Source organism: Kogia breviceps, chromosome 8, assembly GCF_026419965.1.
Source record: "Kogia breviceps isolate mKogBre1 chromosome 8, mKogBre1 haplotype 1, whole genome shotgun sequence".
Taxonomy (NCBI): Eukaryota; Metazoa; Chordata; class Mammalia; order Artiodactyla; family Physeteridae; genus Kogia; species Kogia breviceps.
In genome coordinates, this window is record NC_081317.1 from 71,998,275 (window position 1) to 72,019,890 (window position 21,616).

The following is a 21,616-nucleotide window of genomic DNA, read 5'->3' on the forward strand; positions in this document are numbered from 1 at the left end:
AGATCTCCCTGGCAGGTGTGCAGCTATTTTTAGTGAAGACATATCGTTGTTTAGAAGTGGATTAAAACAAACAAACATGTGGGTTATTGGCCTACATGGAACAGGTGAGGCTGCCACGTTTCCTCCAGAGTGGAAGGATAAGAAATATTGAGGCACGTCGAACTGTGAACTGTTGACTGTTGTCTAGAGCACAAATGAATCTTTCTCCTGCTTGGTGGAGGAGGAGCTAACATTTCTTTGATTGAATTTTTAAGCAGATTTATTTTTGGTGGTGCATTATTTTCAAATTTTAGGTCCTGCGCCAGATGTCGTCTCAGACAAAATCTATCAGATCAGCAAAACAATCGAGGAATACGCCATATGCCCTGATTTACGAATCGACCTGTCTCGACTAGGAAGACAAGAGTTTGACCTGGAGAACAAATTCAAACCATTTAGAGGTAACAGAGAAACTGTATTTTGAAGAAATCAGAATAGCTGTGTGGATGTGGGTGACGCTGGTTTTTTTCTTCAGGGAAAAGCACACACAAAAGTGATGGAATTATCAATCTCAGGAGTGGCACTTGATAAGTAGATGTAATCTGAGTGTGGTGCAGAGGGAAATGAGAGCAGCCAAGATATTTAGAACTGGCAAACTTTCAAAAACGACTTTCCAAATTCTCTATCATTTTTGACATAGGGAACATTTCATGGCTGGCTCTTTTACAGTGTTCCAGGAATAGGCTGTGAAGCCAAAACGTGTTTTTGCTTTTCTAAGCAATTAAGGTGAACATACTGAAATACTTCAGATAATTAAGAAGAGACCTTAGAAGGTAGTGGGGTTATTAAAATTTTCCATGGAAGTTAGGCATTTCTTTTCCAAGCCGGAACCACGCAGTTCATGTTGATTCAATGCACAATTGTTGATCACCTGCTCTATATTACACTCCGTGTTAGGAGATTTTACAAAGGAATTTACAAAGTACCAAATGGATTTAGGAAAATGGTTCAAGAATTAAAAATCTGGGATGAAGTTGTCAAAAAATATTATCCTGTATTGTAGAATGAATAAAGCTTCTAAGTCCTCCATTATAACCTTTCAAGTTGTAGATTAATATTGAACCATATAACAACATTAATGCCATGTATATGCATATCATTTTTTCACCCTTTATATTATCCTATTGTTTTTTCCTAGAAGGCATATAAGTAGCAATAAAACTAATACTTTTTTACTCCTTCAGTGCCCCATTAGCTTAAATCCAGTTTGTGTTAAGATGGTATCCTTATTTTACAAGTAATTTAATTTAGTTAAAAAGGTGAAATACCTGGCTCATGGCCACATGGTATTTTAGGGACAGAAAAGAGCTTGAAATGGACTGTTTGGAGTCACAGTGTTGGGCCAACTCTACCGCATTTGTCTTGGAAGATTTTGAGTCAATTGCTTGCTTAGCTAGTGAGCAGAAATTAATTGAAAACCATGTGATATTTATTGGAAGCAACAGTTCCTGATTTTATTAATCTAGTTGGGAGTTTGCACACACACACATGCTTGCACAATCGCTTGACAACTAAAAGCAAGGGATATTTTATTTATTTATTTATTTTCAAATTTTATGTATGTATGTATGTATGTCTGTGTTGAGTCTTCGTTGCTGCACGCAGGCTTTCTCTAGTTGCGGCGAGCGGGGGCTACTCTTCACTCTTCATTGTGGTGCGCAGGCTTCTCATTGCGGTGGCTTCTCTTGTTGCGGAACACGCGCTCTAGGTGCACGGGCTTCAGTAGTTGTGGCTCGCGGGTTCTAGAGTGCAGGCTCAGTAGTTGTGGCGCACAGGCTTAGTTGCTCTGTGGCATGTGGGATCTTCCCGCACCAGGGCTTGAACCCGTGTCCCCTGCATTGGCAGGAGGATTCTTAACCACTGCACCACCAGTGAAGTCCACAAGGGATACTTTATGTTAAACAAATGATTTAAATGTACTTGATTACATATGTTTAGAAGGACTGGCAAATAAGATGACTAAGAAAAAGCAGGTATTACCATCAGGAAGAAATTTTATTTATTTATTTATGGTATCTTCACAATTGTATATGTTGTCCAAGAGACCCAGTTCTTTGGTGAGCTCAGATTCAGGCCCACTGCTCCAGCCACATTGCTAGCTTGATGAGTTTTCTACAATGCTACAGATACCACGAGGTAGATAGAGACATTCCCTGGCTCCCAGGAAGAATTTGGAGATAATTATTTGGGATAATTTATGTACTGTGTTCTTGCTGTTTTAAATGTTGAGCAAGGCTTGAGTTAATTGGAAACAAATCAGTCTTTGACATTTCACCTTAAAGGATGAAGAGCATGAACTATGTGATGTGAACTTTCCATTTTCATGGAATTCTACTTGCTTCCTTGTTTTTTACATTTCTGTTTGGTACTATGTGTTATCTGCTATAAATACCAAATGTATTTAGACAAGTGGTTCAGGAATTTCTGAAAAGAACCAGAATGAAATAATTGCCAAAAATATTATCCTAAATTGTAGAGTGAGTAAAACTTCAAACATATTCAGGCCATAACCTTTTATTTTATAGATTAATTTTTTATTGTGGTAAAACATATGTAACGTAAAGTATATCATGTTAATCATTTTTAGATGTACAGTTCATATAGATTAACTTTAAATTTATTTTATAGATTAATATCCTCCAAATATCAAAAAATGATTAAAAACTATCTGTGTTCTATATATGGTAATTACATTATATTTGAATGGACACACATACTACCTTGATTTAAGTGCAAGAAAAAATATTTTTAGACGTGTATTTGACTAGACAAAGGGACAGTTTCATATTACATATAAAATTTCATCCATCAAATATTGCACCTGGATTTACTAAAAATTATTAAAGGTGGATTGGTAATATCTTTAGTGCAGGTTTAAGTATTTCAGGATTCTAAAGTAGTATGTTTTTGAAAAATTTGAGAAACAGCATACATAAGTTTCAAAATTTAACTACAAATTTAAAAAGCAGCATTCGTGGACAAATTTTAGTGCTAAAATAAAATATTTATTACTTCTAGGAAAAGTACTTTCTGAGTATTAATTATGTACTGATTGCCAAGGTTGAAAAATGTGATGTATTCTGGGCTTTATGAATCTGTGAAATAAGTGGAAAAGACTTGTTTTGGATGCCTGGTCATTGGGTGGTGCAGGACACTGGAGAACATTTGTGTTTAATGAGGATTTCTAAATATCTGGCACTAACCCTGAAACTGGTACTAGATTGGGCATGCAGGAGACTTCACACAGACTCAGAAAAATATCCTTCATCACCAATTCAGAACCTGGATCTGGTTGGCACCATGGCATTTGGAAAGTAGGGGTCATTGCAGAGGTCACTTCTTGATTTGTTTCAGGCCAGTTGAGTCATTCTTTGGCCATTCCCCACAGGAAAGGCAACCAGGTGTGCCAAGATGCCTCTTAGCATTGAGGTGTTGCAGTTTGGGGGAGGGAAAGGATGTGGGAGTAGCGACAATAGGCATAGTTTTATCTTAACTACTTTATTCTTGTGGTTGATTTTTTCACTTGCAAAGAAGAATTTATAACTTGAGATTTTTTACACCTTTTGATCACATGCAAACTTTGCAGCATCTTGATTGTGCTTTAATTTGTGATTTTGTCTGCAAATGGATACTTCGCTTCCCACGTAAATGTGTGGGGTTATGATGTGATTGTGATCCTAATTTCATGCTTTTTTGTGCTTCCAAGTATCCTTCATGGGTAGTCACTGGTGTCTCCTTTTGCTTTCCTATCCTTAGTGGAGATAGTGGACCCAGTGGATATCTATCTCAACCTCCTTCGGACCATCTTTGACTTTAATGCCATCAAGAGTTTGCTGACTGGGCCCAGCCAACTGAAGATCCGAATTGATGCCATGCACGGAGGTAAATGCGTGTTCTCCTACGAAGTGGTGGGCAAGAAATGGTAAAGTAGACCTCAATGTGTGTTGGGTTTCTGGGATTAAGAGGAAGGCTGGACTTATAGATATTCATACAGTGTGTGTGTGTTCAGGTATTTGGGATGCTCTGGAAAACTTCAGGGCTCTAATTTCTCTCTTTTGATGCAAATGAAAACAAAGCTTGAACAAAAGGTTTTGAGGCTATGCCTGTTAGAGTGGAGATAGCAAAACTGTAGTTATTAAAATTGTTTTTGATACATACACAGTTTAAAAGGTCAAATAGTTCAAAGTTTATTGTGAAAAAATCCATTCCCAACTGCTTCCCCCAATTTCCTACTTTTCAGAGGCTACCTTTTTAAACTCTTTCAGTGGTTTTTTTTTTGTTTATTTTTTTAAAGTATTGATCTTCCTGTTACTAAATACTATGAATATAATGCTCCTTGTTGATTTTTCAGTTTGGGGCATTACTGACTTCATACCATGGAAGATGAGTTTGTAGCTCTTTTTCACCCTCTCCAGTCACTAAATCCAAGCACACTTCCTTAAACTAATTATATCATCATTTTGGGAAGATCAGTATCTACTGTCTACATTATCATAACACTGCTGAGCCATGAAAAATACTGTAATTATATTTTCCTAACAGAACAACTTCTTCTGTGGAATTAGTAATTGTCCTGTTTTCTCACTGTTAGGTTTTGTGAAGTGTATTTACAACTCTTAACCCTCATATTCTCCCAGTGTCTAAATCTTCTCTCACTTCATTTTCCTGGAGACCTGGGATCTCCTCTGCTCTGCACTGGTTGCTCTGTGAGCTGCTGTTGTCCTGGAATCTCCACTTAGCATCATCCTGTAATTCCCTTTACCCCTTTCTTATGCTGACTCTCCTATTTCTGGATCCTTTGTCTTCCACTTTCTTGATTTACTCCTACATTTTGGAGGAACAGGTTCTCCAGGAACTCTGTGAGAGAAAGCTCATGGAAGGTAAATGTTTTGAGTCATTCCATATCTGAAAATGCCTTTTTTCTGTGCTCACTCTGAATTGCTATTTATCTGGATATAGAAATCTAGGTTGGATATTATTTTTCTTCAGAAGTTTGAGGGCATTGCTCCATTGTCTTCTAGCTATTACTACTGAACTCGAGAAATCTGATGCTGTTCTGATTTTTAATCTATGGTATGAAATCTTTCTTTGTTCTTTTCTGGAGGCTTTTAGGGCCTTTTACTATCTTCAGTGTTCCTTCTTTTCACAATGATGAATCTTAGTGTGAGACTGTTTTCCTCTATTGTGCTGAGAACTTGGAGGATCCTCCTAATCTAAAAACTTGTGTCCTTTAATTCTGGGAAATTTTCTTGCATTACTTCTTGGTTGATTTCCTCCATTATTTTCTCTTTCCTTTCTTTCAAGAATGGCTATTGTTTAGATATTGGCCCTACTTGACTGATCCTTTAATTATCCTATTCTTTCCCCTACCACCCATTTTCCTTCTCTTTGTTTTTTGCTACTTTCTGGGAGATTTCCTCAGCTTTATCTCCAAGTCCTTCCATTAAGTTTTTCATTCCAGTATCATATTTTTAAAAATAGCTTCCTATTCATCTTTCATGAATGCCATATCTTTTTTTAATAAGTCAGGTTTACTGAGGTATATAATTTATATGTAGTAAAACTGATACCTTGTTGGTATACAGTTTCATGAGGATTGACAAACATATATAGTCATGTAACCACTCTGACAATCAAGATATAGAATATTTCTCTCACTTCCACATGTTATTTTGCGGCTCTTTATAGTCATACCCCTCCTCCTTCCCCTAGTCCCTGGCAATCACTCATCTGCTTTTTGTCCACCACAACCCCCCAACTGCCCCAGTTTTGCCTTTTCCAGAAAGCCATATAAATGGAAGCATACAATATGTAGCCCTTTTCTTCAGGCTTCTTTCACTCACCATAAATGTTTTAGAGATGCCTTCATGGCGTTTATATATCAGTAGTTATTTCTTGTTACTATTGAGTAGTATTCTATAGTAAGGATGTACTACATATTGTTTATCCATTCACCAGTTGATACAATTAGGGTTATTTTAACGTTTTGGCTACTACAAAACAAAGCTGCTATAAAGATTTATGAACAAGTTCTTTATGGGGATATGTGATTTCCTTTGTCTTGGATGGATAAATACCTAGGAGTGGGAATGCTGGGTCATATGATGTATATGTTTAACTTAATAAGAAACTGCCAAACTGTTTTCCAAAGTGTACTGTTTGCAATACCAGCAGAGTATGAAGGCTTCAGTTTCTCCATGTCCTCACCAATACTTGGTATTGTCAGTCTCTTCAATTTTAGCCATTCTGTCACATCTTGTTGATCTCTATTAGGATATGACTGAAATATACTTTAAAATATTTTTTCTCTCTGTGTAGTTTCTCCTTTCTCCAGGTTGCTCTTTACTCTCTTTGTTTTGGTCTCATGTTAAATGTATTCCTTAAAAGTTTGGTGGTCCTTGGCTGCCTGGCATGTTTAAGAGTGAGGTACTAAAAATTTTGTTGGGAGCTCTGAGCCCATGTGTGGAACTTATCTTCCAAGGGCTTCACTCTGAGGTCTTCTGGCTGGGCTGTTTTGCTTTTTCCTATTGGGCTGGTTCTTTTCCCCAGAAAAGCCTCTTTCAGTTTCTTACCTTAGCTTTATCTGGCCTAGAGGGAAGACAGCTTCTCTTTCCAAATAGTTTGAGCAATGTTTTGGATTTGAGCCTCATTGCCTAGCTTGTACTGTGTGTTCATCTCTGAATCAGTCACTCTGGTTGAGGGATGGAGGATACTGACTGGCAGACCTAGGTCACCTCCCCAGCCTTAGGGTAAGTAGGATTTAGCCATATCCTGATCACATGAACTGAGATGGGAAAAGAATTGGATCTCCAAAGGAAACCCAAGATGCTGCTACTGGAGGAAGGGGAAATGGGTGCTGGGCAGGAAAAATCAAAAGATGTTCACTATTTGAGGTTTGAATTGTATTAGTGGAAAATAAATGGAAAGCAGTACTTTGATATATTTCAGCCAACAGGATTATGTGCTGATCCCCAAATGTGCTTGCTGTATGTTCTACCACAGGCTCCATTCCCTTGCTTATAGTGTTCTTTCCATTTGGATGGCGTCCTCACTCCTGTCAAATTTATATTCTTCCAAGTCCTCCCAGAAATGCTGCCTTCTTCTTGAAGCCTTGCCTGTGGTCATTTCTTCTTTCAAGCTATTGGATCATATTATTTCATAAATATACATTGAACAGAACTAGTCTTACCATTGCAGTCACTCACCTGTAGATTTGACTCATCCACTGCTAGATTGAGAGCCCAGTAATGTTGGAATTGGGTGCTTTGCGTCCCTCGATGCCCTCCATTAATCACATAGGAGTTCTGTGTTAGGCACTCCACGAATGTGTGTTGAACTGGAAAACACAACTCCTTAACATTTATTTTGTAAAATGTGCTTAGTTTTATATGCTTTAGTGTTTTACAGTGTTTAATTATACACTTGGCAGAGTTAAAACAAGTGTAGAGACAAAGAATGTTGCTAGAGCCTATTAGTGCTTTTGCATATATTCAGCTAAAGCTTTTCATACATAAAAAGTAACAGTCAATAAATCATTATTAGGTAGTTGATTTATTTCTGGCAATATTTAGGTAAGTTTTGGAGAGAAATTTCATGGAACTGGATTATTGAATACAACTTCTATATGCCTAACACAGTCACTGGCACATAGCAGATGCTCAATGAGTAGTAGTTGAAATAAATATTATTCTGTGTTGTGTCTTGAGAAAACTTGTAGAATTTATCTTTTTTCTTTCTTGTGCTATTAAGTAACCTTCTTGTTCTAAGCAGAGCAAAACACCCTTGGTTGCGGAGGCGGGGGCAGAGGTTCTGCAAAGATCTCATATTGCTGTGTATCTTTTTCAGTTATGGGACCCTATGTGAGAAAAGTCCTGTGTGATGAGCTGGGAGCCCCAGCCAATTCTGCAATCAACTGTGTTCCCCTGGAAGATTTTGGAGGGCAGCATCCTGACCCCAACCTGACATATGCAACGACCCTTCTGGAAGCTATGAAAGGAGGGGAATATGGGTTTGGAGCTGCATTTGATGCTGATGGGGTAAGTAGGAAAGTTTTCTACATACTGATCCTTTTGCTATATAATGAGCCAAGCACTGGAAACCAGAGTATTGGATACCTCTGGGGCTGACATTAATGGGGCATGTGAACCCTAACTGGCTCTGCATCTGCCCTTCTATCTAATGGCCAAGAATTGCACTTAGATAGCCATTACTTTTCTTTTTTCAAGTAAGCTTATGTTATAAAGAGGTTATTTCTTTTTAAAAAAAATTCATGCAATACATCTTTATTATGGCTGGTTTTGTTGAAATCACCATGTTAAGAAGCGAGCTATTTTAGCTATACTCTCTGTTCTCCATTATGTTTGGGGGAAAGTGTGAATTAAGAATATAGAGGCTACTGAAGCCTGAGGAAGTCATCCACATTTCGACAGGTGGGATATATTCCTAGTCGTGTCAAGATCGTAGGCCCTATAATATTCAGAGATTTTGGTTTCCCATGCCCTCTTTGGCCTCATTCAAGTTGTTTTATGTTGTTTAAATGTGGAATGGCAGTAAAGTGGCTTGTAATGATGATGGGAATGGGCTGCTGGCGGCAGATGCCTTTGCCTGAACATTTTCACACATTCTTTCCCACAGGACCGTTATATGATCCTAGGCCAAAATGGCTTCTTCGTGAGCCCTTCTGACTCCCTGGCCATCATTGCTGCCAACCTCTCTTGCATTCCGTATTTCCGTCAGATGGGGGTCCGAGGGTTTGGGAGGAGTATGCCCACCAGCACAGCCCTGGACAGGTAAGCAAGGATGTCACCATGAAAGCCTTCATGGCAGGCCTCTGATATCAGTGTTCCCTTTGCTGGTAGCTGTCACTCATACTCCCCTACTCCACTGGGAACTTGTTGAAAGCATGGGAACTTAGAGACATGCTATAGTATACTGGGTAGGCGTGTGAAGAATCAGATGGCCTGAACTTGATTCTTGGTTCTGCTACTTTTTAGCTGTTGGGAACTTGGGGGACTTATTTGATTTCTGTGCCTCTTTGGGGGACTTATTTGATTTCTGTGCCTCTGTTTTCTTATTTTTAAAATGAGGATTATAATAGTATCATCCTTACATGGATTATTATGAGGTAGGATTGAGGTGATTCTTGTAAAACATGTAACAGAATGCCTGGTTCATAGTAAATACTTCACAAATGTTTAGTAAGAAAACTTACTAAATATGTAAGTGAGGTGGAAAGAGCATGAGTCTTGAGGTCAGGTAATATTATGTTAAAATGCTCGTTTGTATCATCATTAGTTATGTAAAAACAGGGAAGATACATCATAGTTTTGTTGTGAGAATGAAATGAGATACGCATGGAAAATGCCCAATAGGAGACTCACTTAGTAGATAGAACAGTCTGAGGTTTCTTTCTCCTGGCCCTATCCATCCATCTTTTACTTTGTCTTACAAAACAGTGAATTTCAGAGACTGATATTTTCAAGCAACGTATATTATTGTGGAAGCAGTATTTGTTTATGGTGGAAAGTTAGAAAACACAGAAAAATAAGAAAATGTAAACATCATATCTCTGCCTGACTTACTTATGTTAATTGAGAAATGTATATTCCTTATTGGATCTCTTTATATACATATATAATATACACACATAGTTCTAAATCATATATAATATACACAATATATAATATATATTTACCTTTTTGTAAAAACCAAAAGGAGATCTGAAAGGGCATACTGCCTTGTAACTTATTTTTTTCTTCTATCAGCAATCTCCCACTTTGTATTAATACATTTTTATGTCATCTAAAACCAAGATCATATTAAAATTTCCTCCGAGTGTCCCCAGAATGTCTTTAATAGAGGGTTTGCCTGAAGCAGCATCCTGTCTAACACCATATTACATCTGGTTGTTACGTCTCTTAAGTCTTTTATAATCTACCACAATCCCTTTATCTTTTACTTAATGACAGTAATTTTTGAAGAGACCTGCCCAGTTGTCCTGCAGAATCCCACCTTCTGGATTTGTGTGGTTATCTCCGCATGGTGTTACCATTCATTCAATCATTCATTAAGTAAATTTTATTTGCAGTGAAATTAATAATCTTAAGGCTACAATTCAATGAGTTTTGAAAAATGTATACATCTGGGTAACAACCATCCAGAATAAGATATAGAACATTCCCATCACCCCCTATAGTTCCCCCATCCTCCTTGCAATGCCCCTTAGGCAACCATTGTCATAATTTCTGCTGCCATATTTAGGTTTTGCCTGTTCTTGAACTTCACATAAATAGAGTCATATACTATGTACTCATTTGTTACTGGTTTTTTCATTTAATATATATTTTTTGATTCATCCACATCCATTGCATCTGTCACTAGTTCATTCTCCTTTGTTGCAGTGTAGTATGCCAATGTATGATGAATATATCATAGTTTACTTTTCCAATCTCCTGTTGATGAACATTTGGGTTGTTTCCATTTATTAGCTACCATGAATCATGCCATTATAAGCATTCTTACACGTCTTTTTGTGGACACATCTACATTTCTTTAGTTAATATCTAGGAGTAGAATCCTGATTGTAGGGTAGATGCATGTTTAATTTTACAAGAAACTGCCAAACTATCTTCCATCGTGTACTCCTATTTGCAATGTGTGAGAGTTCTAGTTGCTTCATATACTCAACAACATTTGGTGTCATCAGTCTTTTTTATTTTAACCATTCTAGTGAGTGCAAAATATTATCTTATTTTGGTTTAGATTTACATCGTTCTAGTGATGTTTAGCTCATTTTCATATGCTTATTGTCCATTTGAGAGCTCTTTTGTTATGTACCTGTTCAAAATGTATTTGCTCAATTAAAAATGCACTGTTTGTCTTTTTGTTATTGATTTATAGAAGTTCTTTATATATTCTGGATAATACGTCTTTTTTTTTCTTTTGGCCACATTGCTGGCTTGTGGGATCTTTCTTAGTTCCCTGACCAGAGACTGAAAGGAGGCCCTTGGCAGTGAGAGTGCAGAGTCCTAACCACTGGACCACCAGGGATTTCCCTGGATAATAAGTCTTTTGTCAGATATGTGTATTATAAACATTTTCTCCCTGTCTGTCACTTTCCTTTTCAAATTCTTTATTTTTTTAACATCTTTATTGGAGTATAATTGCTTTACAATAGTGTGTTAGTTGCTGCTTTATAACAAAGTGAATCAGCTATACATATACATATACATATATCCCCATATCTCCTCCCTCTTGCGTCTCCCTCCTACCCTCCCTATCCCACCCCTCTAGGTGGTCACAAAGCACCAAGCTGATCTCCCTGTGCTATGTGGCGGCTTCTCACTAGCTATCTATTTTACATTTGGTAGTAGATATAAGTCCATGCCACTCTCTCACTTCGTCCCAGCTTACCCTTCCCCCTCAAGTCCATGCTCTATGTCTGTGTCTTTATTCCTGTCCTGCCCCTAGGTTCTTAAGAACCATTTTTTTTTCTCTTAATGGTGTATTTTGATGAGCATAAGTTTTCAATTTTGATGATGGCTAATTTTTTTTCTTACCTAGTTAGTATATACTGTTTTTATTCTCTGTAGGAAATCTTTGCTTACCCAAAGGTCAAAAAGATGTTTTTCCTATGTTTTCTTCTAGAATCATTGTAGTTTTAATTTTTACATTTAAGTCTATGATGATTTTGAATTAATTTTTGAAAATTAATTAATTAAATTTTGGCTACATTGGGTCTTCGTTGCTGCGTGCAGGCTTTCTCTCTAGTTGTGGTGAGTGGGGGCTACTCTTTGTTGTGGTGTGTGGGCTTCTCATTGTGGTGGCTTCTCTGCTGTGGAGCATGGGCTCTAGGTGCACGGGCTTCAGTAGTTGTGACTAGCAGGCTCCAGAGCACAGGCCCAGTAGTTGGCACACGGGCTTAGCTGCTCCACAGCATGTGGGATATTCCTGGACCAGGGCTTGAACCCGTGTCCCCTGCATTGGCAGGCAGATTCTTAACCACTGTGCCACCAGGCAAGTCCTGATTTTGAATTAATTTTTGTGTGAGGTTCACTTTTTCCCCATATCCAGTTGTTATTGAAAATAATTTACTTTTCCCTTGATGCGTTTGTTAAAAATCAGTTGACCATATATATGTGGGTCTATTTCAAGATTCTCCCTTCTGTCCCATTAATCTGTTGTCTATCCCTATGCCAATATTACATTGTCTTGATTATTGATGTTTTAAAGTAGATATTTAAATCAGGTGACTCCTCCAACTCTATTTTCTTTTTCTCCATATAGACAAAGTTATGTATCTTAGGTCCTTTGCATTTCTATATACATTTTAGAGTCAACTTGTCATTGAGAGCCTGTTGAGATTTTGATTGAGATTGTGTTGAATCCATAGAGCAATTTAGGAAGAATTGCATTTTAATAATATTGAGATTTCTAGTCTGTGAATGTGATATATCTCTCAATTTATTTAGTTTTCTTTAATTTCTTTTGCATACTTTTTAGGTTAATTTCTCTTACGTATGTTTTGTAGTTTAGTGTGGAAGTCTTACACAATTTTTGTTAAATTGATTCATGAGTATTTTATATATTTTCATGCTATTATAAATGGAATAGTTTTATAAATTTAGTTTTCCAGTTGTTTACTGCTAGTAATTAGAAATATAACTGATTCCTGTAAATTGATGTTTTATTCTTCCATCAGTGGGGAGATGAATCACATGCCTTTTGGATGCTCCCTATTTTACTTCTATCCCTCAGGTGATATTGATATCAAGTCATGGTAATGAACCAAGCCTCAGCCTAAAATTCTTGCCTAGCAGCACCAAAAAGTAGGACGTATGATTCCATTTTTTTCCCCTTTGCCTTTGTTTATATCTTTCTTTAAAAAAAAAAAAAAAAAAAAGGAATCAGTGAAACTGTAGAGAGCAAAGCAAAAACCAGACCATCTCTAGAAATGGAGAACCCAGAGTCATAGAGGCTTCGGAGTCCTATCTGGGGTATTTAATATTGTGCGAGCATATTTAATAACACCTTCCACTTATACAGAATCTTATAATTTAGAAAGAACTTTCAGAAATTTGAACTCACTTGACTTTTGCAATAATTTAGTAAGGTAATTGGGTAGGCATTAACTCTCTACATATTAAAGATGTTGAACCAGTTATCAGAGAGGTTAAGTGACTTGTACAAGGTTACACAGCTAATAAGACAGTGACCCAGGATTTGAAACTATTGCATCTGCCCCATAACTACAACTTAATCAAGATGGTCCCTGAGAAACCAGTTGAAAATATTGCTCAACTCTCCTGTGGGGTAGTCAGCAGCTTTCTGAACCCTGGCCAGGAGAGGCTGGTTTTATTCTGACAACAAAAACCATTTGTCCTCTTTTCTCGTGGAAATTTCCCAGTAGTTCTTGATTTCACTTCATCCCCCCTTCCCAATAAATCTCTGTTTCGGTCAGAAACCAGAGGCCTTGCTTAGAAATTTCACAAAGGACCTGTTCTGATATGTAAGTGACCATTTAAAAGGATTATTCATGCTTGCTGGTTGGGATTCAGAATTCTGTGGGGCTCTGACGTGGTGATTTGTTTTGGGTATGTGATCTCTTGTGGAGTCCCAGGTGGATTCTCATGATGGACACTTTATAAGCTTCTATCTTCTTAGTAAAATAAATGCACCCTCAAAATTCTATCTTGAGAGTGGTTTCCCATATAGGTTATTTTTTTAAATTAATAAAATCATAGGAATGTACCCATAAATGCCAGTCCCTGGCAGAATGTTAACGGAGTGGCTGAGACACATTCAATGATGCACTTGCCCAAACTCCTGGAATTCCTGAATAAGGGGGGCCTGCATAGTTGAAGCTGATGAATTATTCAGACAGACTTTCATTGTTCACAGATAACTGTTGTTCCCTGAGGGAAGACTTTCAGTATCTTTAATTTCTGCTCTTACAGTATCACTGAAACAAGGATTCCATTTACCCCAGAATAATACAGTTTCAGTCTTGAAAATGGCATTCTTTTGGGGCTTTGTCATTCTGAATGTGTCTGATTTGTGGTTGCCGATGAATCTGTGTTGTTGAAATCATTTTGCTTCAAATAATTTGAGAAGTAAAGCACATTCAAGGAATATTTATGGCTCAAGGTCTGTCTCCACCCCATGAGGAGGTATTAAATAATCCTCGGTGTCATCATTCTTCAGTAATATTTATGAAGTGCCCGTCTGTGTTTGGGGCTGTGCTGAATGCTGTTTTAAGCAAGGTAAACACACTCAGACTTGAAGTCTCCTCATTAGAGATATTTAGATACTTAGATATTTAGAGCCTCAAACACAGCAAGCATCCTTGTATACACTACAAGGGAGCAAGATCTGAAAAGTAAGTTTTGACTACAAAGTCCACCATATAAGGTCCACCACCCATAAACATGATGCTGCAGGGAATTAGTGCTCTTCTACTCTCTTTTTGCATTTTGTGTCACTCCTGTTGTTCACCATTTATTCACTCAAGAAATATTTATTAAGGGCCTTCTAGGTCCTAGAAAACTGTCCCTTGCCCTGATGGAACTTACAATCTAATGGAGAATTTGAGTAATAACAAGTAAAGAAAAAAATATAAGCACAAATTGTAACGCATGTTCAGGGGAAATGAACTTGGTGTAGTAATAATGGGCAGGTGTGGAACATCCTACTAAGATAAGGTAGCCAGGGAAGGACTTTCTGAGGAGGTTATGGGTAGGATCAAAGATTGGAAATGTGCAGATGGACCTGGCTTTGATGCTGAGATTAGAAATGGCCCATAACACATGTGAAAATACTTATGTTTTCAGAATGTAGTCTACAGCTATTTGTTGCCAATCCCCAATGTGAAATATGTACTGTAGCTTTATCTTAAACATATTCAGGTGGTCATTGGAATCCAAACAGTGTAATCCTGAAAGTATGCGAGTATCTACTGATCTACGATGACCTTGGTCCTTGCTACATCCTCTAGATCTGTGCTATTTTGTCTCCAAGATCAGTTGGGATACACGGCAGTAAGGGGAGAGATAGTGTTGTGAGCTAAAATGTAATTACTCAGTCTCCCATACATCCCTTGTGCTATAGAGTGATAGGAATTATGAGAGAAAAAAACATCTATTGGAGTACTTATTGCCCTAAAACTCTCCATAGCTATCTAGGTCAGGGTCAAGGGAGAAAAGAGATGGCACCCTCAAAAGGGTTTGCTAAAAAGAATTTAGTAATAGTAGCTTAATGACCTGGTTCACAGAGGTATGGGTGAAGATAATGAAGGAAACCAAAAAAATCAAGAAGTGATGGAGAGGTATCCCAGGACTCACAGTATCAAAAAGCTATTAATTCTCCCAGGACTAAAGGGTCAAGGGAGGGATCAGGGTAACCATAGCCTGGTGAGGTTTGGAGTTGTCAGGGACTGAGCTTGTCAGGGAGGTATAAATACCCCAACTTCTCTCTTTTCCCACCCTCTGATTTCCTGCTGGTACCTCCTCTTGACCAAACCCAACTGGAAGACAGAGGGTAACCTGTGGAGCTCAGCCTCCTAGGGAAGTGAATAGGGCAGAGATGGTCATAGAATGTAATGGGGACTCTTAAGGTGGAAGGGGGCAAACAAAGAATAAGCAGCATAGCCAGCACAATGGCCAGTCTTTCTGGTAATCTCTACCTGCTTGTCTCCCAGTCTTATCCTTGTCCTAGTTTTTTGGAACTCGGGCATAGTGAGTTGAGTTAATCATGCTCATCATTGAATAATCCTTTTGTAATTTGTCCAACGGGAGACATTTCTTATTATTAAAAAATTAATATATTTCTCTTTTCTTTGACTACCTCTCCCCCCAGAGACAACCACAAATGTGTGTTTATTGGGTGTCCTTTTGTTTGTGTATGTTGTTTTATTTGCATGTATTTTAAATGATTGTGACTAGTACTGTATAATAGATTGTATTTGGTTTCTTTTTTCCACTAAAGACTTAATGTTAAGATCCTCTCAGTGGCTCTGTGTGCATCTAGTGTGTTGCTTCTAACTGCTGCATAGTAGTCCATTGTGTATCCACAGGTCACCTCTGTTTCCTCAGCTCTGAACACGCAGGATGCCTCTTACCTCCCATTACAATGAATAGCCCCTTGGGACTTATGTGAGAATTTCTTTGACATGTGTATCCAAGAGCAGAATTTTTGGGTCAGAGGCAGTGTGTATACTTAATTTGACCAAATCCTGTGTTAGATTGTACTCTAGAATGGCTTCACTAGCCTGCTTTGCCCACCAGTTCCTGCATCTTCAAGACCAGGCCAATACTTTTATTGCCTAGCTTTCTAATTTTCCCCCAGTAGAATAGATAGAGAGTAGTATACTGTTGCTGTATTAAATTTTCATTTCTCATATTACTAATGAGCATCTGTTCAGATGCTTGAGATACTTGGGGATTTCCTTTCTATCAATTGTCTCTTCTTGTCCTTTGCCTATTTTTCTATTTAGGGTTTTCTCCCCTTTTTGATGGATTTGCATGAGTTCATTGTATATTCTGGATATTAGGCCCTTGTTAATTTTAGGCACTTCTAATTTTCATCTTTTTTCTTCAGACAGAAATGAACCCCTGTGTTCTATATCCAAATTGCTGTCATTAGACAGCTCTGCTATATACAACTCAAATTTATTATGTGTAAATAGCAATTTTTAAAAATTATTCCCTAAAATTGTTCTTTTTTATGTTTATTATCTGAGTGACTTACCTATCATAATCCTAGATTTCTACTTCTTCCTTATTCCCAACACACCATTAGTCACTGGGTTCTGTTAGAAAAATCCCTTAAATAGTTCCTGAATCATTCTTTCCTCTCCATCCCTATTTTTTACTTTCCTAGTTCAGGTTCTCATAATCTTTTGCTTAGACTATCACAATAGTCAGGGAACTGGTCTCCTTGGCCCCAGACATCCTCTTCTTTATTCCATATTCTAGAACACCTCAAGAGCGGTTGTTCTAAGGCAGAGAGCCATGCACATCCCTCCCTTGCTTAAAATGTCTTGGTGGCTTCAAAAGCCTGCAGAATGAGATCCTATCTCCTGATTCTAAAACATACATAATCTCTGGATTACTTACATGTCACTCTTGCCTACCATTTTTATCCTGCCCTCTAGACGTGTTATGCTGCTTACAGTTTCCCAAATTTGATGGCCTCTCACACTAATGTGCCTTTGCATATCCTGCTCTCTTTCCTTGAAATGTGTTCCCTTTGCCCCATCCCACCCCACTATGTTCTTCCTGATCTTTCAAGACTTGAATCAGCATCACCTTCTTAGTAAGTACTCCTTTGATGTCATGTTTCTCTACCCCAAAGCAATACATAGAACTTGCTCTTTAGAGATCCTTTTATCACAATTGTCACAGACATTGAAAACATGTACTTGTCTGTTTCCTAATGTCCTGTAAATCCCCCAAAGTTGAAGGTTTTAGCCAGTGCTTGGCATAGAATAGGTTCTCAGTATGCGCTTATTAAATGAATGAATGAGATTTTTTTCCTGTTTTGGATACTTTTTATTTGGGAGAAAAAGTAACTAGAATGCCACAGGTCTACGAACAAACATGCTTCTTTGGACATTTTTTTTTTTTTTTTTTTTTTTTCTGTATGCGGGCCTCTCACTGTTGTGGCCTCTCCCGTCGGCCACGGCTCACGGGCCTAGCCGCTCTGCAGCATGTGGGATCCTCCCAGACCGGGGCACGAACCCGTGTCCCCTGCATCGGCAGGCGGACTCTCAACCACTGCGCCACCAGGGAAGCCCCTTTGGACATTTTTACAAATTAAATTTGTCGATGCTATCACCTGGTTGCACAGGAAAGTAAGTATACTGAATGATAAGAAGGAAATGAATGATGTATAATTGCACAGTCTTTGTTTTGGGTCTAATAAAACTGTGCCTGACTTATGGTTTTAATTTACATTTAAGTAAGTTTGTAGTGAGTTGGATTTTAGTAATGATATGTGGGTGTTGATTATAACAATAAAAATGAGATAAAAGGAAGCAACGACACAGCAGTCATTTCCTAGTCAATAACTAAAAACCACAGCCTGAACTTAAGCTCAGGTTTTTTAATTCTTTGCCCTGCTAAGTAGGGTGAGGAGTGAGGAGCTACGTAGGACAGTTTGAGGATGGCTAGCATTGCCTTCCTCTATGCTTTTTGTGTTCACCTATTGGAGGGGATGCTGGCAATGATTCAAGCCTGCTTGTCAGTATTTCTGAGAGCTGGTGTCAGATAAGAAAGCAATTTCATGCTTATGTCTAGTAGAGGGCAGTTATAAATTAATTAGCTAAAGTGAGAGGAATAAATTGGTAACATTTAAGACTAGAGGCTGCAGGAGCTTTGGAGATGTTGGATAAACCATCTTTTGTCAGTTGTTCAGAGCTGTCTTGGGGTTTTGCTCTCTGTGTTGATCAGAAAAACAATTTTGGATGCGCATTAAGTGACTTGAGTCCCAAAATATGTAATCATCATCACCCTTCCATGTGAACGCAGACAAACCATTTTTAGAAATCAGCTTTCTCTGGCCTGCTATATTTGCAAGGACTCTTTGCCACTGTCTGGTTCTGTTTCTAGAAAGGCATAGTCATTGTTAATGGTGTCCAGCGTCCTTTTCTCAGCCCTTCCACTGACTTGGCACTTGTTGGCATTTGGCAAGTAATTTTGACCATTGGTGGGTTCTGCCAGTACTGAAAGAAGTTCCTTTACACCACTCTGATTGGGGATTGGGGGTTAAAGATCATTTTAAGCAGGGGTTTCAATGCCATTCGGTCTAGAGCTAAGTGGAATGCAGTTGGTCTCCAATGGGAATGTTGACTTCATGACCTGCTTTTATTTATTATCTCAATTTTGGTTTTTGGCGGGTGCATTTGGTTAATATCCCCCTTTCTTTTTGGTGACTTAAAATATTTATACACTTTAAAAATCAATCCCACTCGTTATTGCAAAGGGGCGTGAGGTAATTTTTGGGGCTGATAAGAATGTTCTATATCATTATTATGGTGGTAGTAATACAACTCTATCTACCTATCTGTCAAGACTCATGGAACTATATACTCTTAACATTGGTGAATTTTATTTTATATCAGTTATACCTTGATCAAAGTGATAAAAATAATCAAACCCTATTTATTTGAAAGCAAAACAAAGAACTTGTCTTGGGTCTTCCTTTATGATTGGGGTCATGGATCATGACTCTGTTTGAATGACCCCACATCCCAGCATCAAGGCTTGCATTTACCAGACCGTCAGTAAACACTGGCTGGTTCAGGTGAGTCCAGTGGTCTTTGGAATCGCTGTACACTGTCTCCTTCTCTGTGGTGAGCCAGAACATCAGTGTCCTACCTGCAGGCTTGTCTTGCAAAAGACTTCCATTTAGAGTTGAAAGTTCTAAGATTTCAAGGTCATTAGTCAAATTTCTTAGTGACGTAAATATGTAAGGAAGACAGGATAGCCCAGCGTAACTCTTGCTTGGTCAGTGTAACTGGTATGCTTTGTCAAGCAGCCAGAGAAGCTTGGCACCTGACAGTGCTTTTAAATGATGGAAGGTAATGATAAATCATCTCAGACCTGAAGATCCTCCTGGAGTGAAAGAGCTTTTTGTACAAAAAAAATGGACTTTTTGTATTTGCTTTATATTTTGAAATGAATTTTGTAACTCTCGCCAAAAAATGTTTTCTAATGGATTTTAAACCTCAACCTGTTAGGGTAGTGTTAAGCTGAACCTGTTGGAACACTGCTTAAATTGCTAAATATCATCAATTTCACTTACCCATCAGGCTGAGGGAAGAATAGTATCGAAAAAACATGCACAGGGGAATCAAGAAACTGCCCCTAAGTTTTGCCTGCTCAACACAGAGTAAGAGGGAATGCATTTTTATTTACAGTGGATTCCATTACAGTATCTTGTTTGATATTCACACAAACCCTCAGAAGTATTTGTATCAAGTGCTATTATCAATTTTATTTCTAGAAAAAATATAATATTTGGAGATTAAGTAACTTGCCTACAGTTGCCCATCAAGAAGGAAGCAGTCAAGACTGGTGCCAGATTGTCTAATTTAAGCCTCATAATTTCTTTGCTGTTCCTTATTGTTGAGAGCAGGAGAGCTTTCTGATTATATCAGAATGTCATTTGTGTCTGTTGGTGGGTGTGTCTGTGTTGGGGGACCTATGTGTGTGGTGGATGACATCAGACAAGCATAATTAATTTCAACCCCAAGATGTCTTGTAATTTGACCTTGAACATCACTACTGTTTAGTAAAGCTCTGGAAGAAGCAGTTCTTGGCATTAATTTAAGACTTCCAGGAAAATGTTGACTGGAGTTCAAGGCAGCATTTGAATTTTATACCCTTACCTCAGGATTTGCTTTCAGTAGTAAGATCAGCAGTGGCTCTACGAAAAACCCTTTATCAGGTTTCGGCAGCCTTTCTCCATAACATTCTGTGTAAAGTGGGTGAAGCTGATACGATTCCTTCTAAGAGTTTTTAATCTTAGGCAAACAACACTGATGAGCAGAAACATAAAAGATACCAATTAAATACAATGGGATCTTTTAGTAAATAATGTGCTGGCAGTTGTATATAAGATATCGATGCTTAGAAAATGAAAAGAAAAAGAAATGGTGTCAGCTCCTGTCTGTATGCCCTAAACAGGTGAGGATAGAATTCAGACCTGGGAGTCCACTCATCTCATCTCTGATCAGGTTTCTATCTGAGGTTTAAGTTTGTTATTTGGAATTCCAAGTTCTTTTACAGTCCCCGATTGCATCAGTGGTTTATACCCTAGCATGGAGGAAAATTGTTTGGTAAGTTGTTGCCTGTATTTAAGAATGCAAGTTCTCCATCCAGGACTCACAGAGAGATTGTATCAGTCAGGATCTTTGTGCTGCAAATGAGAGAAAACTAGCTGAAATGGGACCTAAATAATAAAGGGAATGTTTTGGTCCACATTAACTGAAAGTAGATTTGGCCTCAGATGAACCTTGATCCAGCAGCTTAGTGATACCTGAATATTCCCTTCTCCCTGCTTTGCCTAGGAGGTATTACTTTCATCCTCAGGTGTTCCCTGCCTTTCGCTCTCCAGGCTCTTCCTTTGGTGGAGCAAATGTCTGCAGGATTTCTAGGCCTCATGCTCTTACACTACCTTGTCTAAGAGGAGTTTAAAAAATTTTTTTAATTTTTAATTTTTTTTAACATTTTTATTGGAGTATAATTGGTTTACAATAGTGTGTTAGTTTCTGCTGTATAACAAAGTGAATCAGCTATACATATACATACATCCCCATATCTCCTCCCTCTTGTGTCTCCCTCCCACCCTCCCTATCTCACCCTTCTAGGTGGTCACAAAGCACCAAGCTGATCTCCCTGTGCTATGCGGCTGCTTCCCACTAGCTATCTATTTTATATTTGGTAGTGTATATATGTCCATGCCACTCTCTCACTTCGTCCCAGCTTATCCTTCCCCTTCCTCGTGTCCTCAAGTCCATTCTCTATGTCTGTGTCTTTATTCCTGTCCTGCCTCTAGGTTCTTCAGAACCTTTTTTTTT

The 21,616-nt window shown here is 38.2% G+C and overlaps 1 protein-coding gene across 1 annotated transcript in view; it reads left to right on the forward strand.

Annotated features, from left to right (window-relative positions):
• Positions 1-21,616, forward strand: part of PGM5 (phosphoglucomutase 5) — a 187,696-nt gene that overhangs the window by 31,924 nt on the left and 134,156 nt on the right. The window contains exons 3-6 of the mRNA XM_059072728.2: positions 294-440; positions 3,796-3,921; positions 7,885-8,075; positions 8,674-8,828. Coding sequence (XP_058928711.1) covers positions 294-440; positions 3,796-3,921; positions 7,885-8,075; positions 8,674-8,828 — 619 coding nt within the window. The remainder of the gene's footprint in view (positions 1-293; positions 441-3,795; positions 3,922-7,884; positions 8,076-8,673; positions 8,829-21,616) is intronic.